General features: G+C 42.7%; 1 protein-coding gene across 2 annotated transcripts in view; it reads left to right on the forward strand.

Moving 5' to 3' along the window:
• HUWE1 (HECT, UBA and WWE domain containing E3 ubiquitin protein ligase 1) overlaps positions 1-23,524 on the forward strand; it is a 115,594-nt gene that overhangs the window by 11,312 nt on the left and 80,758 nt on the right. For both annotated transcript variants that reach the window (XM_040998236.1, XM_040998245.1), the window contains exons 3-6: positions 17,709-17,774; positions 20,164-20,262; positions 20,891-21,097; positions 22,944-23,096. In XM_040998236.1, coding sequence (XP_040854170.1) covers positions 17,730-17,774; positions 20,164-20,262; positions 20,891-21,097; positions 22,944-23,096 — 504 coding nt within the window. In that variant the 5' untranslated portion in view covers positions 17,709-17,729. The remainder of the gene's footprint in view (positions 1-17,708; positions 17,775-20,163; positions 20,263-20,890; positions 21,098-22,943; positions 23,097-23,524) is intronic.

The raw sequence follows: 23,524 nt of genomic DNA on the forward strand, positions 1-23,524 counted from the left end.
TCCCAAGGCTTTGGGCTGTCCTCCATGGCCTTCCCAGGCCACAAGCAGGGAGCAGGAAGGGAAGTAGAACAGCTGGGATTTGAACTCCACCCATATGGCATCCTGGTACATGCAAGGTAAAGACTTTAGCCACTACGCTACTGCGCCTGGCCCCCCTTTCTTTTTAAGGGAAAGATTTGAGAAAGGCCAGCTTGGTAACCTAGTGGCTAAAGTCCTCTCCTTGCACATGCCAGTATCCCATATGGATGCTGATCTAATACTGGCAACCCTACTTCCCTTCCAGCTCCCTGCCTGTCAAAGCAGTCAAGGACGGACCAAAGCCTTGGGACCCTGCGTGGGAGACCCAGAAGAAGCTCCTGGCCTCTGGTTTCAAATTGGCTCAGCTCTGGCCATTGAGGCCACTTGGAGTGAATGAGTGGATAGAAGATCTTCCACTCTGTCTCTCCTCCTCTCTCTATATCTGACTTTCCAATAATAAAGGAGCAAGCATCCTAGGCAATTGAGAATTTGGGGCCTGGCCAAGTACTGCTTTCCCAGGGCACAAGCAGGGAGCTGGATGGGAAGCGGGGCTGCCGGGATTAGAACCCGTGACCATATGGGATCCTGGCACATGCAAGGCAAGGGCTTAAACTGCTACATTATCGCGCCCAGCCCTACCATAGTTTTTCAGTTTGCAAAAAGTGTTTGGAATCACTCGTGTTCCTTAAAGTGTCTTGTTCACTTCTGTGGTGATGTGCGTGGATGTGAGCTGCCTTGAGCTTGCACCATCTGCGTACTCTAGGTTCTGCTGCTCAGGGTTCTGCTGTAACCTTAGTAACAGACAATGCCTTTTCTCAGTAGTCATCAGCACTGTTAAGAGTCAAATGGCACCTCATGTAGCAGGCTCAGAAAAAGGTAATTATCCTTTTACTATTTTATAGAATTTCAAAAGTACAGTATGAGGTACATAGTAAGTGCTCCGTAAATGAAAACCAGTGTTGTTTTTCTTTTTAAATGAAGGTTATATCTTCCTTTCTCTCTCGCATGTTAACCTTTCTTCATCCAGGCAGTATAAGCACTTACTGTTCCCTTCTCTCTTCTTTTTAATGTGGTTTACTCCTTAATTGGCCACAACAGCCGAAGCTGGAAGTCAGGAGCTGCTTCTGAGTTTCTCATGTGGGTGCAGGGGCCGGGGCCCAAGGCCTTGCGCCATTCCTAGCTTGTTTTCCAGGCCTAATATTAGTAGTGAGCTGGATGGGAAGTTGGTCAGCAGGTTTCGAAATGGCATCCATATGGGATGCTGATGCCCCTGGTGGAGGATTGGCTTGCTATGCCACCACACTGAAGCCTTGCTGAATGTTTCTAAGGTCAAGGAGTTGCGGGGGGGTGGCATAAAGTGAATGAGACTTACTCCTGAGAAATAGGCTGGTTATGGACTGTAAGATCATGGTTAAAGTTGCCTTAGCCTTTGGCTTTGTGTCATCATTTCTTTGTCCTTTGCATGTATGATATGGCCTGTGTATTGTTTCTCAAAGCTATTCTAATTCTGCCTGCCTCTGCAGCCTTTGAGACTGCTGATACTTGAGAAAGCCTGCAATTGTCTGGGATAAATACTGAATAATATCAAGAACAACCTTTGGTTAAGTTTGCATTTCAAAGTGGCACATATGGTTCCACCATACTATCAGTGTATGGTCTTCCCGTGGACCTGCTCCTACCTTCTCCCCCCTCTCTTCAGTAGAAATGAATGAAGCTAGAGGCTCCAATACCCAGGTGGTGATGAAGCAACTTTAAAGCAACAGCTGTTCTTAATATGAACTACAGTTTGAGTGGACCTATCACTAAATTGCAATTCATAGCTAAAAAATAATAATCAAATTTAATGCATAGTTTGCTGTGAGTACTAAAATGAGATGATGTGCTTTTAAATGTTCATAATCTACAAAGACAAGCTCATTATAGGCTGAAGAAATAAATGCTTGATAACTGTAATACATGGCAAAATACTTGGCAAATCACTGAACCGGTAAACTAATTCTTTAAATGATGATGCTGTCGTTCATGCCACAAGTATTTATTGAGGATGTGCCCATTGCTGCCACTTACTGGGATGCAGCGTGGTCGACCTGGAGAAGGGAAAGGGAGACTTGCAAGTCATGCTCAGAGGAGTCGGTGTACTAACAGAAGGAATAACTTGGAAGAGAGCATCATGATGTTGCATCAGCCTTGGTAGGCTTAAACTAGAACTGTGATTGTCATGAACTTGAAAATACTATGCAAATGAAGTTAGTTCAGTGTATCCCAGATGAATCAATAGCCTCAACTTTGGTTCATTTCTTCCTAAAGACTTAGAATTCAGATGTATCCATTTCTTTGAACTTTTCTGACCTGCTTCAAAGGTGTTAGGTCCTCCTGTAGTACAGTTCCCTGGAAGTTACACTTTCGTGTCAGAGGGATTTTTCCATCTGTTTCATCTCAAGTTCCTACTACATCGCTGAATTAATTCAAGAAAAAATAGAAAATGTGTGCATAGTTGGGAGAGGAAGATTTAGAAAGCCACCATGTCTAGCCATCCATTAACATTTCTGCATGTTCCCATGTAGCTAAGATAGCAGTCTAGTACAAAGTCAGGGCCAGGCTTTTGCTTGAATAGGAAATTGACAATGTCCAATAACTATCCCAAACCCCATCAGAAATGCAAATTAAGGTAAAATCTTTCTCATTAAATTGGCAAAAAAAAAAAAAAAAGGACCAGACTTTATGTCAAGTCATGGGAAAAATGTAGGGAAGAGTCTAGTTTCACAAGTCTCCCTGCAAAATTGCATGAATTCGTATAGATCTTTAGGCAAGTAAGTAGTGGCAAGACAGTATATATTATATTACACTGCTGCTTTGAAATGAGAACAGCTTAAGTCTGAGAGGAGAGAAGGAGGGATATAGCTTTTTCTATACTTTTTTAATATTGTGAGGGTGCTATATATTAAGTAAAAATTAACGTCCATATACAAGCTGAATTACATAAAGAATATTAAATTTATGTAATACTTAAGTTTGGAAAATCATATCGTAAGAATATTTTGGGAATTGGACTCTTAAGTGATGCATTCCATGATTATAGAAGTAAGCATGGTTTTGTTTATTTTTTAAAGATTTGTTTTTACTGGAAAGTCAGATTTACAGAGAGAAGGAGAGACAAAAAGATTTTCCATCCACTGGTTCACTCCCCAAGTGGCTGCAACAGGTAGAGAGCTGCACCAATCCAAAGCCAGGAGCTTCTTCTGAGTCTCCCACGTGGGTGCAGGGTCCCAAGGCTTTGGGCCGTCCTCGACTGCTTTCCCGGGCCACAAGCAGGGAGCTGGATGGGAAGTGGAGCTGCCGGGATTAGAACCGGTGCCCATATGGGATCCCAGCAGGTTCAAGGTGAGGACTTTATCGGCTAGGACACGCCACCGTGCCTGGGCTTCCTTTTTTTTTTTTTTTTTCTTCTTTTTAAGATTTATTTATATTGTTTTATATTATTAGAAAGTCCGGTTTCCAGAGAGGCAGAGAGACAGATCTATCTTTCATCTGCTGGTTCACTCCCCAAGAGGCTGCAACTGCTAGTGCCGAGCCAATCTGAAGCCAGGAGCCTCCTCCAGGTTTCCCATTAGCATGCAGCGACCAAGACCATGGGCCACCCTCTGCTGCTTTGCCAGGCAACAAGCAGGGAGCTGGAACGTAAGTGGAGCAGTCGGAATACAAATGCACCCATATGGGATCCCAGGCACATGCAAGGCAGGGACTTTAGTTACTAGTCTATGGTGCTGGGCCCAAGGTTTTTTTGTTGAAAGCAGTATGACAAAGATAGGGGGAGAGAGACCTTCTGGTTAGCCCTCCACATGGCTGCAGTGGTCAAGGCTTGGCAATGCTGAAGCCAGAAGCCAGGAACTGCATCTGGGTCTGTCATGGGGTGACATGCTCAAGTACTTGGCCATGCTTGGGTACCCTAGGAGATTAATTAGCAGGGGCTGTTATCAGAAAAGATCAGCCAGGACAACAATCTACAGCCACGGGCTGCCTGCTTTGCAGGCATGGCCCAACCTGCTGCTGCGTAATACTGTTCTGGTTCTTAATATCATAGCCTAGCAGTATTCTAATTTCATTTGTTGACCCCAAAATGTCTCCCAATCGGTACAGAAATATTCGTGTGTGTGTACAACAATCTAGAGACGGAGGGCAGTAGGAGCTCTTCCATCTGCTGTTGAACTCTTCAGATGCCTGCAAGAGCTGCGGCTGAGTTAGGCTGAAGCCAGGAGCCAAGAACCGCCTCCATGATCTGCCATGTGCATGGCAGGGATCTAGGTACTTGAGCCATTTTGCATGGCCTTCTTCCTAGGCATAGTGGCAGGAAACTGCTTTCCCAGGCCACAAGCAGGGGGATGGATGGGAAGTGGAGCTGCTGGGATTAGAACTGGCGCACATATGGGATCCCGGATCGTTCAAGGTGAGGACTTCAGCCATTAGGCCACTGCACCTGGCCCAGATTGACCTCTTGCATCTTTGTTTCTCTGACTCTCAGGTATATGGAAATAAACATTTTTTTTAAAGATTTATTTTCATCGAAAGGTCAGATATACTGAGAGTAGGAGAGACAGACAGAACAGTGGCCCAGCAGCTAAAGTCCTTACCTTGAATGTGCCAGGATCCCATATGGGCGCCGGTTCTAATCCCAGCAGCTCCACTTCCCATCCAGCTCCCTGCTTGTGGCTGGGAAAGCAGTCCAAAGCCTTGGGATCCTGCACCTGTGCGGGAGACCTGGAGGAAGCTCCTGGCTTGGGATTGGCTCAGCTCCGGCCATTGTGGTCACTTGGGGAGTGAATCATTGCATGGTCAATCTATCTTACTCTTCGTCTCTTCTCTCTGTATCTGCCTTTGCAATAAAAATAAATAACTTTTAAAAAAAAAGTTTAATTTTTTAAAAATTTTAATTGGAAAGTCAGATATACAGAGAGGAGAGACAGAGAGGAAGGTCTTCCGTCCGATGATTCACTCCCCAAGTGAGCGCAACGGGCCGATGCTATGCCAATCCGAAGCCAGGAGCCTCTTCCGGGTCTCCCACGCGGGTGCAGGGTCCCAAAGCTTTGGGCCGTCCTTGACTGCTTTCCCGGGCCACAGGCAGGGAGCTGGATGGGAAGTGGAGCTGCTGGGATTAGAACCGGCGCCCATATGGGATCCCGGGGTGTGCAAGGCGAGGACCTTAACCACTGCGCCACAGCGCCGGGCCCAAAAAAAAGATTAATTTTTGAAAAGGTGGTTACCCAAGATTGATGCTTCATCTGCTGGTTCACTGCGTAAATGGCTGCAATGGTCAGAGCTGGGCTGGTCTTAAAGCAGGAAGTCTGAGGTGTTGGTGATACTGATGCCCCATACGTAAAAGACTTGGCAGGAATAAGTGTTTAGTGAGTCAAAGCATCCTAGGAACACATTAATAGGTAAATAATGATGACATCCATGTTCATTTCCTTAAGAAATTTCCTAGTATTGAAGTGCAAAATTTTAAAGCTTTGATGTTTACTGGAAAATTGCCCTTTAGAAAGGATGTCCTCCAGTTTTCACTGTGGTATGCTTAATCTGTGCTCCATGGTGATTCACAATATTATAATGCCTCGGGTTAAACCACGATAATTTCAGTGTTGCAGAAGAGCATAAGCCTGAATATATCCAGCATTTTTATATAGATTTCTCTCTCCAGGGCTGTATCTGCTGCCATGTTTTAGGGAGGTTAACTTGTCTCCTCCAGCTTGGAGTGCCTTTCGTCTTGCCCCACTTGGCTGTCCATGGCTCTGCTCCTCAAATTCCTTTAAATATATTCTAGAGACCAGCAGTAACAGGAAGAATAGTCCAAAGAGATGCAGGTGTTATCTGAAAACAACCTTTTTCATAGCGCATTCTAAACTTTGACTTTAAAAGTAAAAACAGACTGTCTTTACATAGTAAATCAACATTGCTTACATATAGCGAAAGAAATGGCAGTCATGGACTGTGGAGCCTTTTGGTTAGCAACAGACTTCTGTGACTTGTTAGTGTGTTGTCAGTGACATTGTAGCTGTCTTTGTTTATGTAACTCTATTACGATGTTGACACAGTGATGAAAATTGCCTATTGGTGTCCTTGTGTTGTATCCCTTTGTAAAATACAGTATCTGCTGTCAGCTTTAATCTGATAGCTTTCCCCCTGTCCCAACAGAAAAGCTGGGTGAGATTATAATTGATATCGATGTCAAGCTCCTTATTTTTGGGGCCCAGGTTTAGTGGTACTGACTTGTCTAACTTGCCATGACTGGATAGCGGTGGATTTGACATTTGAGTTAGCTCAGTTTCCAGTTCAGGATTATTTTCTATTACGCTTTATCCTTTCTCAAAACTGATTATGTCTGGGTTCTGGTGTGGTAGCCTAACAACTAAAGTCCCATAGTAAGCAACCCCTTCCTACCGGAATGTTAGTGTGAAAATGAGGGAAATTGAGTGAAAATTTTGTGAAAAAGGGAAGTAAGTTTCTTTTTTTTTTATGTGAGGGCATTTGGGAAATCTTTCATAGGACAGTTCTGTTTGGTTCTGTGTTTTCATGCATATAGATGTATGTCAGAAACCAGCAGATGGGACTGAATTTCTTGCTTATAACACTTAGAAGTTAAAGTGATTTTTTTTTTTAATTTTTAGTTTGAAGTCAGTGTGTTTTCATTTGATGCTTCATTCCCCAAATAGCCAGCACTGAGCCAGGCTGAAGCCAGGAGTTTCATCTGGGTTTTCTACAGGAGTAGGAGGGACCCAAGTACTTGGGCCCCCTCTGTTGATTTTCCCAGGGTATTAACAGGGAGCTGGAGTAGAAGTGGGGCATCCAAGACACAAACCAGAACCCATTTGGAATGCCAGATTTGCTGGAGGGGGTTTACCTGCATGCTTGCCCCCACCTTTTAAACTTTTTTTTTTTAAAGATATTTTTATGGGAAAGTCCGATATACAGAGGAGAGACAACGATCTTCCTCCTGCTGATTCACTCCCCAAGCGGCCTCTACGGTTGGAGCTGAGCCAGTCTGGAGCCAGGAGCCAGGAGCTTCTTCTGGGTCTCCCACTGGGTCTCCCACGTGGGTGCAGGATCCCAAGGCATTGGGCTGTCCTAGACTGCTTTCCTAGGCCACAAACAGGGATCCGGATGGGAAGCTGGGCTGCCTGGATTAGAACTGGCGCCCATATGGGATCCTGGTGTGGGTAAGGTGAGGACTTTAGCCACTAGGCTATTGTGCCAGGCCCATACCCGCTCTTTTTAAGGTGATACTTTTTCAGCCCATATGGTCCCCATCTTCTGCAGCTGTTTCGAATTATAAAAGTAACGTGATTGTTGACTTTTTAAAAAGATTCAAAGACAGCATTTCAGTTAAAAATTAGTCCCCTTCTTAAAAGTCCTCTTTATTCATACCCTGCCTCAGAAATCTCTTTACCAATTTATACTTTACACCTTTTTGCATTTGCATAGTGTTTCTCCACTTACGTGCTGTGCATATTTTTATGTGTTGGAACATATGGCTCTTCTCCATTCTTTTTGATGGCTGCATGCACCCCGAAATGCACATCCATCAAGATTTAATCATTCCTTACCAGTAGAATTGCTGCTGGGCCAAAGGGTGGTATCAATTTATACTTTGGACAAGTCCTGCCAAGGGACTGTCAAAAAAGGCCATTTTGAATTGATGTTTCCACCAGCAGTGGCTTTCAGTAGTATCCCATTGTCTGTGTCTGTCAGAGATGATTAGTGTTGATGGATTTCACTCTGATCTGATGGATGGGAAAGCACCTCTTTGCTCTAATTAGCATTATTCTGTGTGTCAGTGAGGATGGGCAAATGTTTATATCCTGCAAATCGCACGTTCCTATCCTTTTTCTTAATTTCCAGTTAAATTGTTTGTTTTGCTGAGCTACGGAGTTCTTTTTGTGTATTTGAGATTTTAACTATTCTGTTTCAGAAATCTGCTTAAGATTCGGAATTTTAATGTGTTCAAGCCCGTTTTTTTTCCTTTTGTGATTTCTTGGTTATGTGTCTTTATTGGGAGGTTTTTCTTCTGTCAAGAGTACAAGAGTATTTTTCCGTATTTTTTAAGTAGATTTCATAGCTTGGCTTTTCATGTTTAAGTGTTGGTGGCAAGTAGGTGAGCATTGCTCTGTTCATCCACATAATTAGCTCCTGTTTTTCCGTCGTACGAACAGCTATTTAATCTGTAAATATATGCTCTGTTTCAAAGTGAATTATTTGAAAATGTCATTTATTTTTAAAAACCTTGAGCTATGTGCTATTTCAAAATTGAAAATTGGCTTGGTTACTTTTAGCTGCCTTCAATTTTAAGAACAATTCAGCTTGTTCATGTTTAGCACTTCCCTTTGTTTTGAGTTGAAGGTAGGGTCTTATTGATAGTGCTGGTGCTTTAAGGGATCCTAGCTACTACATCTCGGTGCGGTTGTGGTGCAGACTGCCCTAAGAGGCCGTGGTGCCGGAGGCCTGGAGTGCTTCTGCATGTAGCTGAGCACCTTTCTCATGATACGTTCATGGGAGATGGAATCTCAAAAATAATCAGAATTTTCTGAGAACTTTTGAAGCCCCCTTGTAAATATTTGAAAGCAGCAGATTGTTCACATTGTTTGGTTTATTTAAAGCATTTGAAGTGACTGTGTGCCAGGCTCTGTGTGGTGATTTTAAATTTACTCCAACAGAGCTGGTTTTGTCTGTCCCTGTATTTTGGGACATAGCTTTTGTGTTTAAAGGCTTTTGTTTGGCAATTTTCTTACCAGTGAACTAATTTGATTCTCATTGCAAACCTGTGAAGTCGGAAGTACTTACTGAAAAGTTTGCTGTCATATTGATAACTTGCTTTTAGGCCATACAAAAGCATTTTTGTGTACAATCTAAATTTAAGCTAATTCAAAGTTTGATTTCCAGATACCAAATTTTTTATTAAGTTGCATGTGCTGCACAATAGTTTTGGTCTTTGGAGGTCTGCTGGAAGTGAGCCTGTATCCTCCCAATTCTTGCCCTCAAAGTCTTAACGTTTTGTTGCAACACTTCATGCTCTCTTACTCTGTGTTCTCCTTAATATGTCAATATGGAGACAGGTTGCGAAGACCATCTCTTTCTTGCCTCCCCGTGTCCCCCGTATCTATCATAGGCTTGCAGCCCTTACATGATCTGGAGGAATAAAAAGTGAGTTATTCTTTGGATACAATCCTGTGAGGCAGATGGTGACTATTTATTTACTTTTTTACTTATTTATATTTAAACGTTGGGCAGTTTTTAAAATTTTTATTTATTTTAAAACTTTTTTCTTGGAATGTCAGATTTACAGAGAGAAGGAGAGACAGAAAGAACTTCCATCCACTGGTTCCCTCCTCAAGTGGCCGCAACAGCTGAAGCTGAGCCAGTCCGGAGCCAGGAGCTCCTTTGGGGTCTCCCATTTGGTTATAGGGACCCAAGGCTTTGGGCCATCCTCTGCTGCTTTCCCAGGCCACAAGCAGGGAGCTGGATGGCAAGTGGGGCTGCCGGGACAACAGCCAACACCTGTATGGGATCCTTATGCATGCAAGGCAAGGGCTTTAGCCGCTAGGCTACCGTGCCAGGCCCAAGTGTTTCCCATGTAACAGATAAGTATAACTCAGCGAGGTGTGTAGTAGCTTAGGTCTAAGGTCATATACCTATGTAAATGGGAGGTCTATGTAAATGCCAGGTCTGTTGTCCTCTGCTTCATTTTGATGTTTTTTCCTCAGTGATATTCTTCAGCTTTAATCTTTAATGCATTTATAAGTAAATTGGAAAAGCTTAAGGTAATAATAGACATGTATGGGAGGAAATAAGCACAATACGAATATTTCTTCATTCCCCCATGTAGATATGTCTTTTGTCATAGCATATTAAGGCATGTAAAACCTTGGTTGTGTTGTTAGCATTTTTTGGCCACTAAATTTTTTGTGTGTATATTGACTTTGTTGCTGGACAAGTTTATTTTGGTTCAAAAAATTGGGGTCTGCAGTTATTTCATAGTAGGCGTCTTGCATGAACTTTTCAAGATCTCATACTTGCTGAATGGAAGGAATGATGAAGGTTAAATGAATCTGGTTTTCTCAGTTGAAAATTTTGCCTAGAATAACCTGGGTGTTTTAGGTTGTTCTTTTAGTTTGGTTAACATGTAGTGGCTAGTCATTCATTCAGTTACTAATCTACCAAATGACAGTTCCTGTGCTGGTGATAGGACTGAGAAGATAACGGACACAGTTCCACTTGCACCATTGTCTGGTGGGGACGTGTGCTGAGTGTATACAGATCTAGTGGGAGCGTTGGTGAATGTTGCTTTTTGATGGTGGAACCTGAGAAGCCTCATAGACAAGTTGCCATTGAAGCTGGGCTTTAGGGAGTATTGGGTTATTCAGGGATCAGCCATTTTAGCATTGAGGTAAGGCAGCAAAAGTCTTGAAAATTAGGGAGAGTGCTAATAAGACGGATTATAGCTAAGTCACCTAGGGGACCATGGACAGTGTTCATGCAGTGTCCCGCCTCTGGTAAGAAATAGCCAGGGGCTAGGTCCTAGTCTCTGGTACTGCTGTGGTGTGGACTTTGCACTGGATGTAAACAGATTTTCAGTTTTCAGGAGATGGCTCTGCTACAATCTGGAATAGGGCAATCTAGCAGGACAGAGTCTGAAAGTGTCTAATTTATGAGCACATACTAAGAGAAAATAATCTAATGAATGCCATCTGTCATCCAGCTTCAACAGTTATCAACACATGGCTGTTTTATTTATACCCCACTCTGCAGTCCAGCTTTTTCAAACAAATTCCTAAGACAGTCATACATTGGCAAAACATAATATGTCTTAAGGCTAGCTTGTGCAGCCAAATCCACCTCTGTAGCTAAAAAAAAAAGTAAAATGATCCCCACCTCAGACTTACTTACATGGCCAGGCATTTTTAGTTTTCAAAGTTAGTTTCAAGGTGAAATAAATTATTTTTTAAGGTGATTCTTGAAGTGATTTGACTTGACAAACAAACAAAAAAAAATTTCCTAAACTCGTTCAATGTTGCATGTTGCACTTCTGGGTGAAATTCGCCTATCAGATATGATTTTTTTTTTTTTTACTTTGTGAGCAAAATTCTTGAAATTGGAATAAAGAGTATTGGTTTAAAGGCTGATTTCCTGTTAGAGCTGGGTGAGGCTGCAAGTGCACTTGTGTCTTTGACACTGTGATAGGGAATAAGCAGTTACTGTTATAATCGGTCTTTTGTACCAAGTTCAGCCACAGATAAGGGAAGAGGGCAAGAGATATACAATTCTTAATGGGTAGGCCAAGGTTATTTAAAATACAGAAAAAGACCTTTTTTTTGGTGTAGCTTGTGTACCCAACATTTCAACATTGCTGTTGTTATTGTTGGTAACAGTTGAGAAGGGCTGCTTGAAACATTGCCATTTCCTCTCTGGCAAAATGATAATCTACAACTTAGACAAGCCCTCTTCTGTGCCCTCATTTGTTACCTATTTCTTCTGATGTCAGTTTCTCTCTGTGAGTAACCTGAGGAGTAAACGGCCCCAGCCTAGAAGACTAGGCCTGAGCATCGGCAGTTTCCCAGGACTGTGGAGTAGATCCTGCCCTGGAATGTGTTCTCAGGTGCCATCCTTGGTTCCAGCGGTTTCCAGGTTGGAAGTTTCAGGTTCCTCTGTTCTCAGGATCCCCACCCTTATTGCTTTAGTGTACTGCAGGGCACAGGAAGTGTATACACTTTGATCTGAAGTAGAGTGGTTGCTGATTTTGAGTGTTTGCAGATTTGTCTGGGTGATTAAAGACTATTCTTCAGTTGCTTTATTAACTGCATTTTACTGCCAATACCCAGGAAAAACCTGCAGGGCATATCAGAGTCGTCTTTTATGTGATCAAGGATATGAAGGCTGGTGTCTGTAGGAAGGCTGTGGCAGCATGAGTTGTGGGTTTAGACATGTGTACTGAATGAAGAGTTGCGCATTTAATTTGGATTTGAATTCAGGTTCTGTAAGTAACCAAGTGTGTGGCCACTCTTGGCTTCAGAGAATTGGGTTGAGTCTCCTGCAAATTGGTCTAGTAAAGTTAGAGGAAATTTTAGCTGCTGTTAGGATCATTGTCAGGATATTGATGTAGATAAACTAGACTGAAAGGCCTGCCAGTTGTGTTGCTGTGTGGTATCCCCATTATTAGCAAGCCCATTGGCCAGTGATATCTGTGCTTTCGTGAGCGAATGAAGAGGCTGGGTTTCAAGGTTTAGCTTGTTGCTTTCCGACAAGGTGGGTAGTTAGGATAGCTCCCAGCTGAAATGACTTTAAGAGACTGAGAAGCAAAGGCAGAGCAAGCATTTTGCTTTGTGGTGCTTTGGAGTTTGGTGTTATTAAAAAAAAAAAAAAAAAAAAAACCTCAACTCATTTCCATGACTTCAGTGGGAATTTTAGGCTGATTTTGATTCATCCCCACACCCATACATAATGTGAACCTTCGCTTACCTACCAGTAATTAGTCACACCAATAAAAATGGAATGCCCTGAGTGCAAAGCTCCAAACGACTGGAAGGTGTTGGGAAGAATCTCCAAAGTCACAATGGTTAATCCAAGGTATTCGTGTATGTAATAGTTATTGTTAACTTTTGTTCTGTCCTGTGGATCAGGGGCTGCTGTTTTCTTCCTTAAGGATTTTACACAAAGGATTTGTGATTATAAATGAATGCGTGCTTTATAGAAAATTTAGGAGAAAAGCCCAAAGCATAAATGAACTGTGTTGCCCTGCCACCTAGAGGCAGTTACTCGATGATGTTGTACATGTCTTCCCTTCTGGCATTTTTTTTTTTAACTTCCCCTCTGTGTGGCAGACATTTTCTCATTACTAGTAGTAGGTAAAATCCTGTGTACGTGCATATAGAGGGGTGCCTAATCAAAATTGAAGAAATTAGGGAGAGGATTGCCCTAATTCTGGATAGTGTTTGTACAAAATCCGCATAAAGTGCTCATTATGTGAAGGTGAACTAACGAGAGGCTACTTGCTCCTTAATCCCCAGTATTCTTCAGGCCCATTTCAGCTATTCCCTATTTACCAGATTAACTTGCTTCCACTTAAGAACGCATATTACCGTCTTCATTCCCCTCCTTAACCCTCTACTTTTCAGTGACCCCATAGTTCTGCTTCCCTCTCACAGCCAAGTTTATCAAAAGCATCTCCTACATCTGCTGTCTGTGTAGCTTCACTTCCAGTTGATTTCCTGCCTCAGTGCAGCAAGGCTTCCTTTCCACTGCCCAACTGAAACTGTTGCTTGCCAAGTCCAATTCTACGGGACATTTTTCTGTGGACAGATCTCATTTTGATGTTTGATGCAGTTGATCACTGCTGCCTCTTTTTTGTTTGTTAAGATTTATTTGAAAGAAAGGAGGGAGTGGGAGAGATCTTCCATCTGCTGGTTCACTACCAGAATGCCCAGGGCTGGGGATGGCTTAAGCCGGGAACTTCATCTGGGTTTCTCATGTGGGTTCAGAGTCCCAAGGACTTGGGGAATCTTCTGCTGCCTTTGCAGGCACATTGGCAGAGTGCTGGATTGGAAGCTGAGCAGCCCAGACTCAAAGTACTACCCAAACAGGATGCTGGCATTGCAGGCACCAGCTTAACCCACTACACTGCAGTGCCACCCATTTCCTGTCTCCTATGATACCATAATTAACTAGTTTTGCCCTTATTTCACCAGCTTCACCATTGCTGCATATGTTCTATTGAAAAGTCTGAGGAGCAGTTTTACTTTACTTTTTCCTGTGTTTTGTTTTAAAATAAAAGTTTTGGTATGGACCTCCTTCCTTCCTTCTCTGTAAGCAGCCATATCCAGGCAGGGCTTCAAGTCTGTGCACTGACAGTCACCTATTTCACACTCAATGTAAACGTGTGTTTTCGGAACTCCACTCAACAAACGTGTATTACTTGCCTGGAAGATACTGTGCTAGATGCTGAGAGCTTAGTGTTATAAATCAAACCCAAATTACAATTAATTGTTATGAGAGAAACAACCGGACTACAGTAATGGAGAAAATTACTATAATGGGGCAAGCTTTAGGTGAGTTGCTATTAGGTCTCAGTTTTAGTGTCAGTTTCTCAAGTGGACTGGCTGTGGGAAGAGTGGGCAGGAAAAAAGTTCCTGTGGGCATAGCACCTTAAAAGGACTGAGAGTGTCCCCCCAGAATAAATGCAAAAGTGTAATGTAGTTGTGCAGAGGGAAGAGATGGGAATGTTTCAGGAGTCAAATCAGTCTTGGGTTGTAATTAGCTTGGGTGTAATTCTAGGGAAACAGCTGAAAGGTTTTAATCAGGACAGTAGCATGATCTGATTTATGTTTTAAAGGGACTACTTCTGTTCTCTGGGGAATGGACTAGGTGGACGTGGAGAGATAGGTTGTCCCTGTTTCACAGTTGAGGCACATATTTTGTCCATGGCCACACATAGAGTTAAGGATTTCTATGCCAGGTCTTGGTTCTCTGTGTCTGTATTCTGCTCTGGTGGTTCTCCAGCTTTAATAGACTCTTACTAAAATTTTGATTCTGATTTCCTCTGGTATGGGAGGGAACTTAAGTAGAAAAATTTTTGTGCAATTTTGAGTCTCAGGTGATGTCAGTGAGGCCTGGCTACCACTACACACAGCTGTGGCTGCGACAGACGGGAACTACAGGAGTCCCCCTCAGCCAGTTCAGAATGAAAAGGCATTGTCACAGTTTCATGTGCTGGGGCAACTACAGAATGAGTCACCCTTCCAGAATGATTTCCCTCAATATATTTCAGTTGTACACACTTGCTCGTGATGCGACTGGAAAGGTGGATGGAGGGTGTAAAAATTTAAAAGGTGAATTAAGTAAAAATTTAAGTAATAGTAACATGAAAAATGACGATGCACAATAATTCATCCATTTCTTTCAAGTTGATCATCTTTGAGTTTGGGAAGGCCTGTATTTCGTATTGTGACTGGCCTTGCTCAGAACTCTAGCCGCTCCCCTACCCCCATGCCATTTCCAGAGATTTTTTTTCAAACGTGTGTGTGTGCGTGCGTGCGCGCGCGCGTGATTTTTTTTTTTTTTTTTTGACTTCCAAGAGTAAGTGGAATGCTCAGGGTACTATTTTCCTTTATCACTGAGATTTACGATACCTCGGCTTTTCACCTTGTTCCCCAGCTTCCTCTCTTGGAATACTTTTGATCAGCAGGATCTGAAAATGGAGGAAAAATCTGTCATAAATTCATACTCTGATCGCAGGCATTTATTATAGTAATAAAGCTGATAGAGTGAATAGCATGTTATTAAAGTGTGGACTTGGGAGTCGGACCAGGATTTAGATCTTGATGCCAACATCTACCAACCAGGCAAGGTCCTTCCTGCTCCCCCTTTCTCTGAATCCTTAATTTTCCCTGTAAATAGGCATAAAACTTGATGAGAGTGGTGAGGGTTGTATGAAGGTACTTCAAAGGGTTCATGAAAAATGGGATTAAAGGCTGAGAGCTTACTTTGTGTAAAAAACATTTTGAAGTCTGGAGTATGAAACATTGTATGAAGGCCTCTTGCGGCACATTTCAAACTGTGTTCTTTGGGATGCTTCAATTGCTGCATTTTCAGTAGATGCCATTTAAAAAAAATGGCTCTGAGCCTTAATGAGCTTCCTTTACCCTAGCTTTCTCGGAGCTACCAGTAATGTCAGCTCCAGGACCGTCCCAGAAGAAGGGAAATTGTGTTTAGCATTTCCCAAATTATTGATCCTTGTCTTCCTGCACAGAAGGTGGCTATAATACTCTTTGGGACACATCAGCCTCAGTGTTGTCCGGTTGGCAGGAGACTCCTGTGCACTGCCAGATTAGAAGTATGATAACTAGGAATAAAGCGTCTGGAATTTGCTTATTTTTAAAATTTTATTAGGTAGCTGGAACAAGTTCCCATCCACTGGTCCATTACCTAGATGACTGCAGTGGTTAGGGCTGAACCTGTCTGAAACTGGAAACTGAGGATGCAATCCCGGCCTCCTGGGTATCAATGACCTAGTTATTTGAGCCCTGGCTGTTGCCTCCCCTTGGTGCATGGTAGCAGGTGGCTGGAGTCAAAAGCTGGAGCTGAGCATTGAATTCAGGTGCTGCCATTGTGGGGCACGGAGATGTCTGACCACCATCCCTGAATTTTCTTACTCTTGATTCGTAGGTGGTGTTAACCTTTATTTAAAATCTTAAATACTGTCAGTGCAGTTACAGAAGCCAGGTTAGCATTATAGTAGGCGGGGGGGGGGGGGGGGGGGGGGGAATTTGTGTATGTTTGTTCATTTGAAATGTTTTGGCTTGGTTCCTAAATGCTCACACCCGGGATTTAGGAGTCTGGAACCACTGATGCAGATAACCTGAGATGATTTAGTATTTTGTTGGCAGCACAAGCACTCCCAACTGAATGCTTCCGTGGGAGGTCCTTGCTGTAGTGCCAAGCTTCCTAGCTTCTGGTGCCTTCCAATTTTCTGAATGTAGATCTCTAGGTGTCTGTCAGTTCCTTGAACCATCTACCATCCTTCCAGTAAATTACTTTCCTGCATTATTTTGCCAGCGTCTTTCTGTTGTTGTAGACATCTAAGTCAAAATGGCTTTGGTTGGTTAAAGCTTTAGTAGTATCTTCTATATAGAAGATATAATAATATATTGTATGTTTAACAATATATATTGTTTCACATTGGGTTTGTCCTCACTGTTTTGATTATTGTGGTTTGGATATTTATAACGACGTGTATTCACCATATCGTGAGGCGTGGACTCACTATCCTAAAAATCCTCAGGACTCTTGCCTGCTGGATGCTCCTCTGGCACTAATCCCGGGAGCCACGGAGCTTTGCGTTCTGGAGAACGATGGAGACATGTAACTTGAGGGCAGTTCAAAATGTTTGTGGTAGCCACAAATATAAATAATTGTGGTGCCCTAAATTCCATATATACAAGTAGTCATATGAACATTCATGGTCATGGGTGCTATTTTCAAAGCTGTGCCTGAGTTTCAAAAATATTTTTGCACCAAAAGGTAATCTTTGCTAAGGTTATTTATTACTGTCTTCAGGCGGGGTTAGGTGAGTATTAGATTCTGTGTGATTTTTTTTTCTATATTTGTAGAGGTCCTATGTCATATGAACAGGCAAAAGAAATTCTCTGATTTGTGTGCCTATTTCAATTTCCTGTCATGTTTGTAGGGGTTAGAAATTTTAGCACAATGCTGAACAAAAGTGGTAACAGGACACAATGCCTTGTTCCCAATTCCAAAAGGAAGTAGTTGCTTGAGGTGCATGGACTAACTGGTGTGACATGTTGTAGAAGCAGTTTTAGTGCTCCCAGCTAATGAATGCAGCCGCAACAATATGACAGCTAATTGCTCTGTAGATGTGATGGATATAAACATTGTTGTGTGTAAAGGACAAACATGGAAGCCTGAGAATAAGTGTACAAATAGTTCAGTCTAGGATCACTACCAGATTCCTGTTGGCCTCATTTTAATATTTTCAGATTGTTCGCAGTAGGCACTTGTTATTGGAGTTGCTGAGGTAATTTTAAGCATTTGACACTGTAGATTTAACTTTGTGTGTTGTGTGTGTCCTAGCTTGTCAAGCTCTCAGATGCAGCTTTTAAGTTCTCACCACTTTTGGGATTTTTCTTTTTCAGATCATAAAGATATTTGAAATCATGAAAGTAGACAGAACTAAACTGAAAAAGACCCCTACCGAGGCCGTAAGTATCCCCAAAAGCTTGCTTTGCCTGTCTTAATTTCAGAGCAAAATCTTTGTGAGCAGTTCACCCATACTTTTCCAAATAAGTCGGCGCTCATGCAGAGTACAGTAAAACAACAAATTGGAAACCGTTGGAGCTCCCCTTTTGGAGCTCAGATGGCCAAGTGACCAATGGAAAATGAACACTGGGCAGCTTCCCCCCTCCCCCACACACACACGATTTATTAATTTTTATTGGAGAGGCAGATGCACAAAGAGAATCCCAGGTGGGATTCTGGCTCTTGAGGAGGGTTTAGCTGATCCAGCCATTGTTCCGGGCCCTTGGGCAGTTCTTCGCTTTGTAACTATGCATGACTAAAGTAGGCTTCTAGGCGGCTAGTCCTATGCACTGAAAGGAAGCTGCATGCTATAATGGAACAAGTAAGTGTGGTTTAAAATTTTGAGCAGCTGTGAGAACCATCAAAGTCTTGGTCACTTTTGAAACTTCTTTAAATTTGTTTTTTTCTAACTTGGAAGGTGAAGACAAAATATCGAGATCTATTTTCTAGTTCACTATCCAAATGCCTGCAACATCCAGGACTGTATCAGGACAAAGCCAGGGACCCAGAACTCTGGTCGCACACGTGGGTGGCAGAGACCCAGGTACTTGAGGCATCACCTGCAGCCTCTCGCTGTGCATTAGCAGGGAGCTGTATTGAAAGGCAACACTGCACCCTAATCCAGGTACTCTGATGTACGCAGGTCAAGTGGAATCTGAGCTGCTGTGCCACATACCTGCTCCCACACTTTTTTTGGAAGATAAAAGTGGTAGCATCTTTCTTTGTTAAAAACAGATTTATTTATTTTACTTGAAAGATCTACAGAGAATGAGAGATAGGGGGAAATCTGTCATCTGCTGCTTCACTCTAAATGAGAGCAATGTCCAGAACTGAGCCAGTCCAAAGCCAGGAGCGAGGAGCTTCTAGGTTTCCCATGGGGGTGCAGGGCTCCAATACCCTGGGCCACCTTCTGTTGTTTTCCTAGGGCATCAGCAGGAACCTGGATTAGACGTGTAGCAGTTAGTCTAGTAGAATTTACATTACCCATAAGGGATGAGGTTGGTGCTACAGGCTAAGGATTGGTCTTCTGTGCCACAACACCAGCCCAATAACAACTTAATGGTTTCTTCTGAGGCCTGTGTTTTACCTTTTTCCCCTCCCCTTCCCTTATTGTTACTGATTCTTAATCATACAATTCAGTATAACCTGTGATTTGTGAGGCTGTGTCAGCTGATGTTGTATCAACAGTAGAAATTCAGCTTCTGTCTAGTATTCATTCCATCAACTAGTCTGAACCTGCACTCGGAAATTAAGGCGGCATTTCTGTGGCCCCTTGTGCTGTAGCTCAGAGTGCGCAATCCTTGGAATTAGACCTGCGCTTGCCTCTTTGTATATTTTTGTCTCTGAGGATTTATTGGCTTGCCTGATGTCCACAGGTACAAAATTGGGTTGATAGTTCCTACATCCTTAATGTGAGGCAATTACTCAGAACGATATTTCATATGCAATAAATTAGTTGACTTACTAAATATCAGCCATTTGGATTTTCCCCAACTTTTATAAGCTTACTAGAGGGAGAAATAAGCTTCACTTTTCTAACTTACTTCCATTCATTCCATGTGTTTTTCAAGTTTCTTTGTATCAGTATTAAAGCTTTTCATTTCTATTGGACATTGTCATGTGACTTTCTTACTGAAAGCTATGTTTATGTTGAGTATTATCTGTTGCAGTTACTTTTCTTTCATTTTGCTTCTGGCTAATAAGAAATGCTCATTTAGGGCCTGGTGCGGTAGTCTAGCAGCTAAAGTCCTCACCTTGAACGTGCCAGGATCCCATATGGCACTGTTTGCATCCCAGTGGCTCTGCTTCCCATCCAACTTCCTGCTTGTGGCCTAGAAAAGCAGTAGAAGATGGCGCAAAGCCTTGGGACCTGCACCTGCGTGGGAGATCCACAAAAGCTCCTGGCTCCTGGCTTTCAGTTCCCTCAGCTCTGGCTGTTGCGGCCACTTGGGGAGTGAACCTTCGGATGGAAGATCTTCCTCTCTGTCTCTTCTCCTATCTGTATGTCTTCCTTGCCAATAAATAAATCTTTAAAAATGCTCATTTATTAGGCAGACACAATTATTAATTCGCACTCCAGATACCTGCATTAGACTGGAGCACAGCCAAGAGCTCAATACAGTTCTCCCAGGTGGGTGTAGAAATCCTGCGATAACTTGGGAGTAATATATTAAGTGACTTATCCTAACATAAGTTAAGTTACTGTTTTAGTTCAAGTGCTAACTTTCCCCTTTCCTTGCTCTCTATGTCTCATATTCAAAACCGTTTTTTGTGCATGTTTGTTTTTCTTAGCCTGCTGACTGCAGAGCCTTAATAGATAAACTCAAAGTTTGCAATGATGACCAACTCCTCCTGGAATTACAGCAGATCAAAACATGGAACATTGGGAAGGTATGTGAATGCATGCTCCTGAAAGGCAGGCCTCGCTGTGCCAATATAGCCTTCCTTACTTTTTGAAGTGACAGTAGCAACACATTAGAGTCACCTTAGCAATTCCTTAACAAGCATCTGGCATATGCCTAACATAGCTCTGGACCAGGGGCTTTGAGGCAGAGTGGCCGCAAAGAAAAAATCTGAAATGAGAATTTTTATAGTTGAGGACGAGGACTTCTTACTCAGGTAATGATAATAAAGAATCTCAACCACAAAATTGTTTGAATGAGTTTGTGCATTTGATAGAGTTTACAGAGTTGATTTTAGCTTACAAGGATTTTAGATAACTAAAAATGATCCCTTCTGATGAAATGGCTGTTAGTCTGTAGATCTCAGCAAGCAGCCAAAATTTTCCCTCGTAACAGTTTTTGATCATCTTTAAGGTTTTGTGGTGTCTACAGCTGTTGACATATTACTTTGATGGATAAAAATGAGCTCTCATCCTTTTTCCGTTCAGAATGTGTTCTTGCTCAAGGGCACAAAGTAGAATGTGAACTCATTAATTAAAGTGTCATGTAAGGAGGCTCAACTGCTGAGTACACTCACAGTATTTTGCCGTGATCTTGTCTCCTCTTCCTCTCTCCAGTGTGAGTTATATCACTGGGTGGACCTGTTGGACCGCTTCGATGGAATCCTGGCAGATGCTGGACAGACAGTGGAGAACATGTCATGGATGCTCGTCTGCGACAGACCGGAAAGAGAGCAGCTAAAAATGCTTCTTCTGGCTGTGCTGAACTTCACAGCCTTGCTCATTGAATACAGCTTTTCTCGGCATCTGTACAGTTCTATAGAGGTAGGTGAGAGAGCAGCCCTACGTGGGCTGTACACCTCTTCGTATGTTTGCCTTTTTTCCCTTTTCATTATGGAGCTATTGGCTTTTCTGTATCGATAACAATGGCAGGTTATTTCTCAGGTTTTAGATTTCATGCTTTGTAAGCTTGATGCACAGGTTCTGTATTGCCACCTTAGCCTACATTTCAAGATTAAAGAAATTGGGCCTGGCGGCATGGCCTAGTGGCTAAAGTCCTCGCCTTGAACACCCCGGGATCCCATATGGGTGCTGGTTCTAATCCCGGCAGCTCCACTTCCCATCCAGCTCCCTGCTTGTGGCCTGGGAAAGCAGTCGAGGATGGACAAAGGCCTTGGGACCCTGCACCCATGTGGGAGGCCTGGAAGAAGTTCCTGGTTCCCGGCTTCGGATCGGCATAGCATCGGCCGTTGCGCTCACTTGGGGAGTGAATCATCGGACGGAAGATCTTCCTCTCTACCTCTCCTCCTCTCTATATCTGCCTTTCCAATAAAAATAAATAAATCTTTTTTTAAAAAAAGATTAAAGAAATCAAGGAGAAATGCAATGCATGTTTATAAGTCGCCTAGGAAATTAAATGGAGTTGATCTTCATCCCAGGTTGTTCAGAGGAGTTTCAGATTATTTTTTTAAAGATTTATTTTATTGTTATTGGAAAGGCAGATATACAGAGAGGAGAGACAGAGAGGAAGATCTTCCGTCCGATGATTCACTCCCCAAGTGAGTGCAATGGCCGATGCTATGCCGATCCAAAGCCAGGAGCCTCTTCCAGGTCTCCCACACGGGTGCAGGGTCCCAAAGCTTTGGGCCGTCCTTGACTGCTTTCCCAGGCCACAGGCAGGGAGCTGGATGGGAAGCGGGGCTGCCTGGATTAGAACCAGCACCCATATGGGATCCCGGGGTGTAAGGCGAGGACCTTAACCACTGTGCCACCGCGCTGGGCCCCAGGTTATTTTTAACCTATTAGGAAAACATTGGATTCCTTCACATTTTAACACACTTACCACTGTCCTAATTTTAATATGCGGCTTTTCATTCTCTTACACCCTTCCCCAGAATACACACTTGATGTCAGTGGGGTATTGATTCCAATGCCTGAATCTACCATGCACACATTCCTGAAAAATCAGTCTATGTATGAATATCCTCCCGTTATTTATGATACCTAATGTAATATAAATGCTGTGTAGATACTGTTGCTTAATGTGTAAATATTTACATGAGGATTAAGAAAAGATAAAATTCTGTGTATTAAGTACAGTCACACTTTTTCAGTAAAATGTTTTTAATTGAGAATTCATTGGGTCCACTAACGTGGAACATTAAACTAGGGAGGATCGGATGTATTTGTAGCAAGTCTCGAAAATGAATAGAAACAGTATAGGCCTCTCGCGTTGCTTAGGGGTGTATCCTGTCTGGTGCAGTCATACTTTCCTTTTGAGTAGTATTTGCACACAGCTGTCTCAGTATTCGAACTTCTCAGTGAAGGCCCCAGTGCTTTACTCAGTTCTTATGAAGTATGCACAAGAGACACAGAATTGGGGTCTCCAGTAGCACTTTGGTCCACTTGGAGCCTTAGTGTGTCATATTTTTCTCTTCTGTAACGTCTTTCATTTGTGCGATTTCGTGCTTATTGGCTAGCTGCAGTATCAGTAAGCTCTTTTTGGACAAGGTTACATGTTACAGGTTTTCATGTTAAAGGTTTTGTTTTGTTTTGTTTTTGTGACTGCTGAATGTTTTTGTCAGTGTTGCCAAATACATTGTTACATTGTTAAGTTTCTAAGGCTGGAGTGTCCCTGGAATCTTAAACTTTATCTTCTTTTGTCCTATAGCATTTGACAACTTTATTGGCATCCTCTGATATGCAAGTGGTGCTGGCTGTACTTAACCTTCTGTATGTATTTAGCAAAAGATCAAACTATATCACACGTCTTGGATCTGACAAGAGGACCCCACTGCTAACACGGCTACAACATTTGGCTGAGGTGAGTCATGTTTTCAAATGAAGTAAAATGTAGAGTTTGTAATAGTATTAATTGTGGTTGAAGCAATAAGTTTCATATGAAAATTCAACTCCGGGGCCTGGATCAGTAACGTAACGGCTAAAGTCCTTGCCCGGCACATGCCAGGATCCCATTTGGGTGCCACTTTTAATCCTGCCAGCCCTGCTTCCCATCCAACTCCCTGTTTGTGGCCTGGGCAAACAGTCAAGGATGGCCCAAAATGGGATTCTGCATGGGATACCCAGAAGAGGCTCCAGACTCCTGACTTCAGATCTGCTCAGCTCTAGCCATTGCAGTTACTTGGGCAACTGAATCATCGGCTGGACGTTCTTCATCTCTGTCTTTCCCTCCTCTCTGTATGTTGGACTTTCCAATGAAAATAAATAATCTTAAAAAAAAATTCAACTCTG

Source organism: Ochotona curzoniae, unplaced genomic scaffold (assembly GCF_017591425.1).
Source record: "Ochotona curzoniae isolate NIBS_2020 unplaced genomic scaffold, NIBS_Ocur_1.0 contig_1274, whole genome shotgun sequence".
NCBI lineage: Eukaryota > Metazoa > Chordata > Mammalia > Lagomorpha > Ochotonidae > Ochotona > Ochotona curzoniae.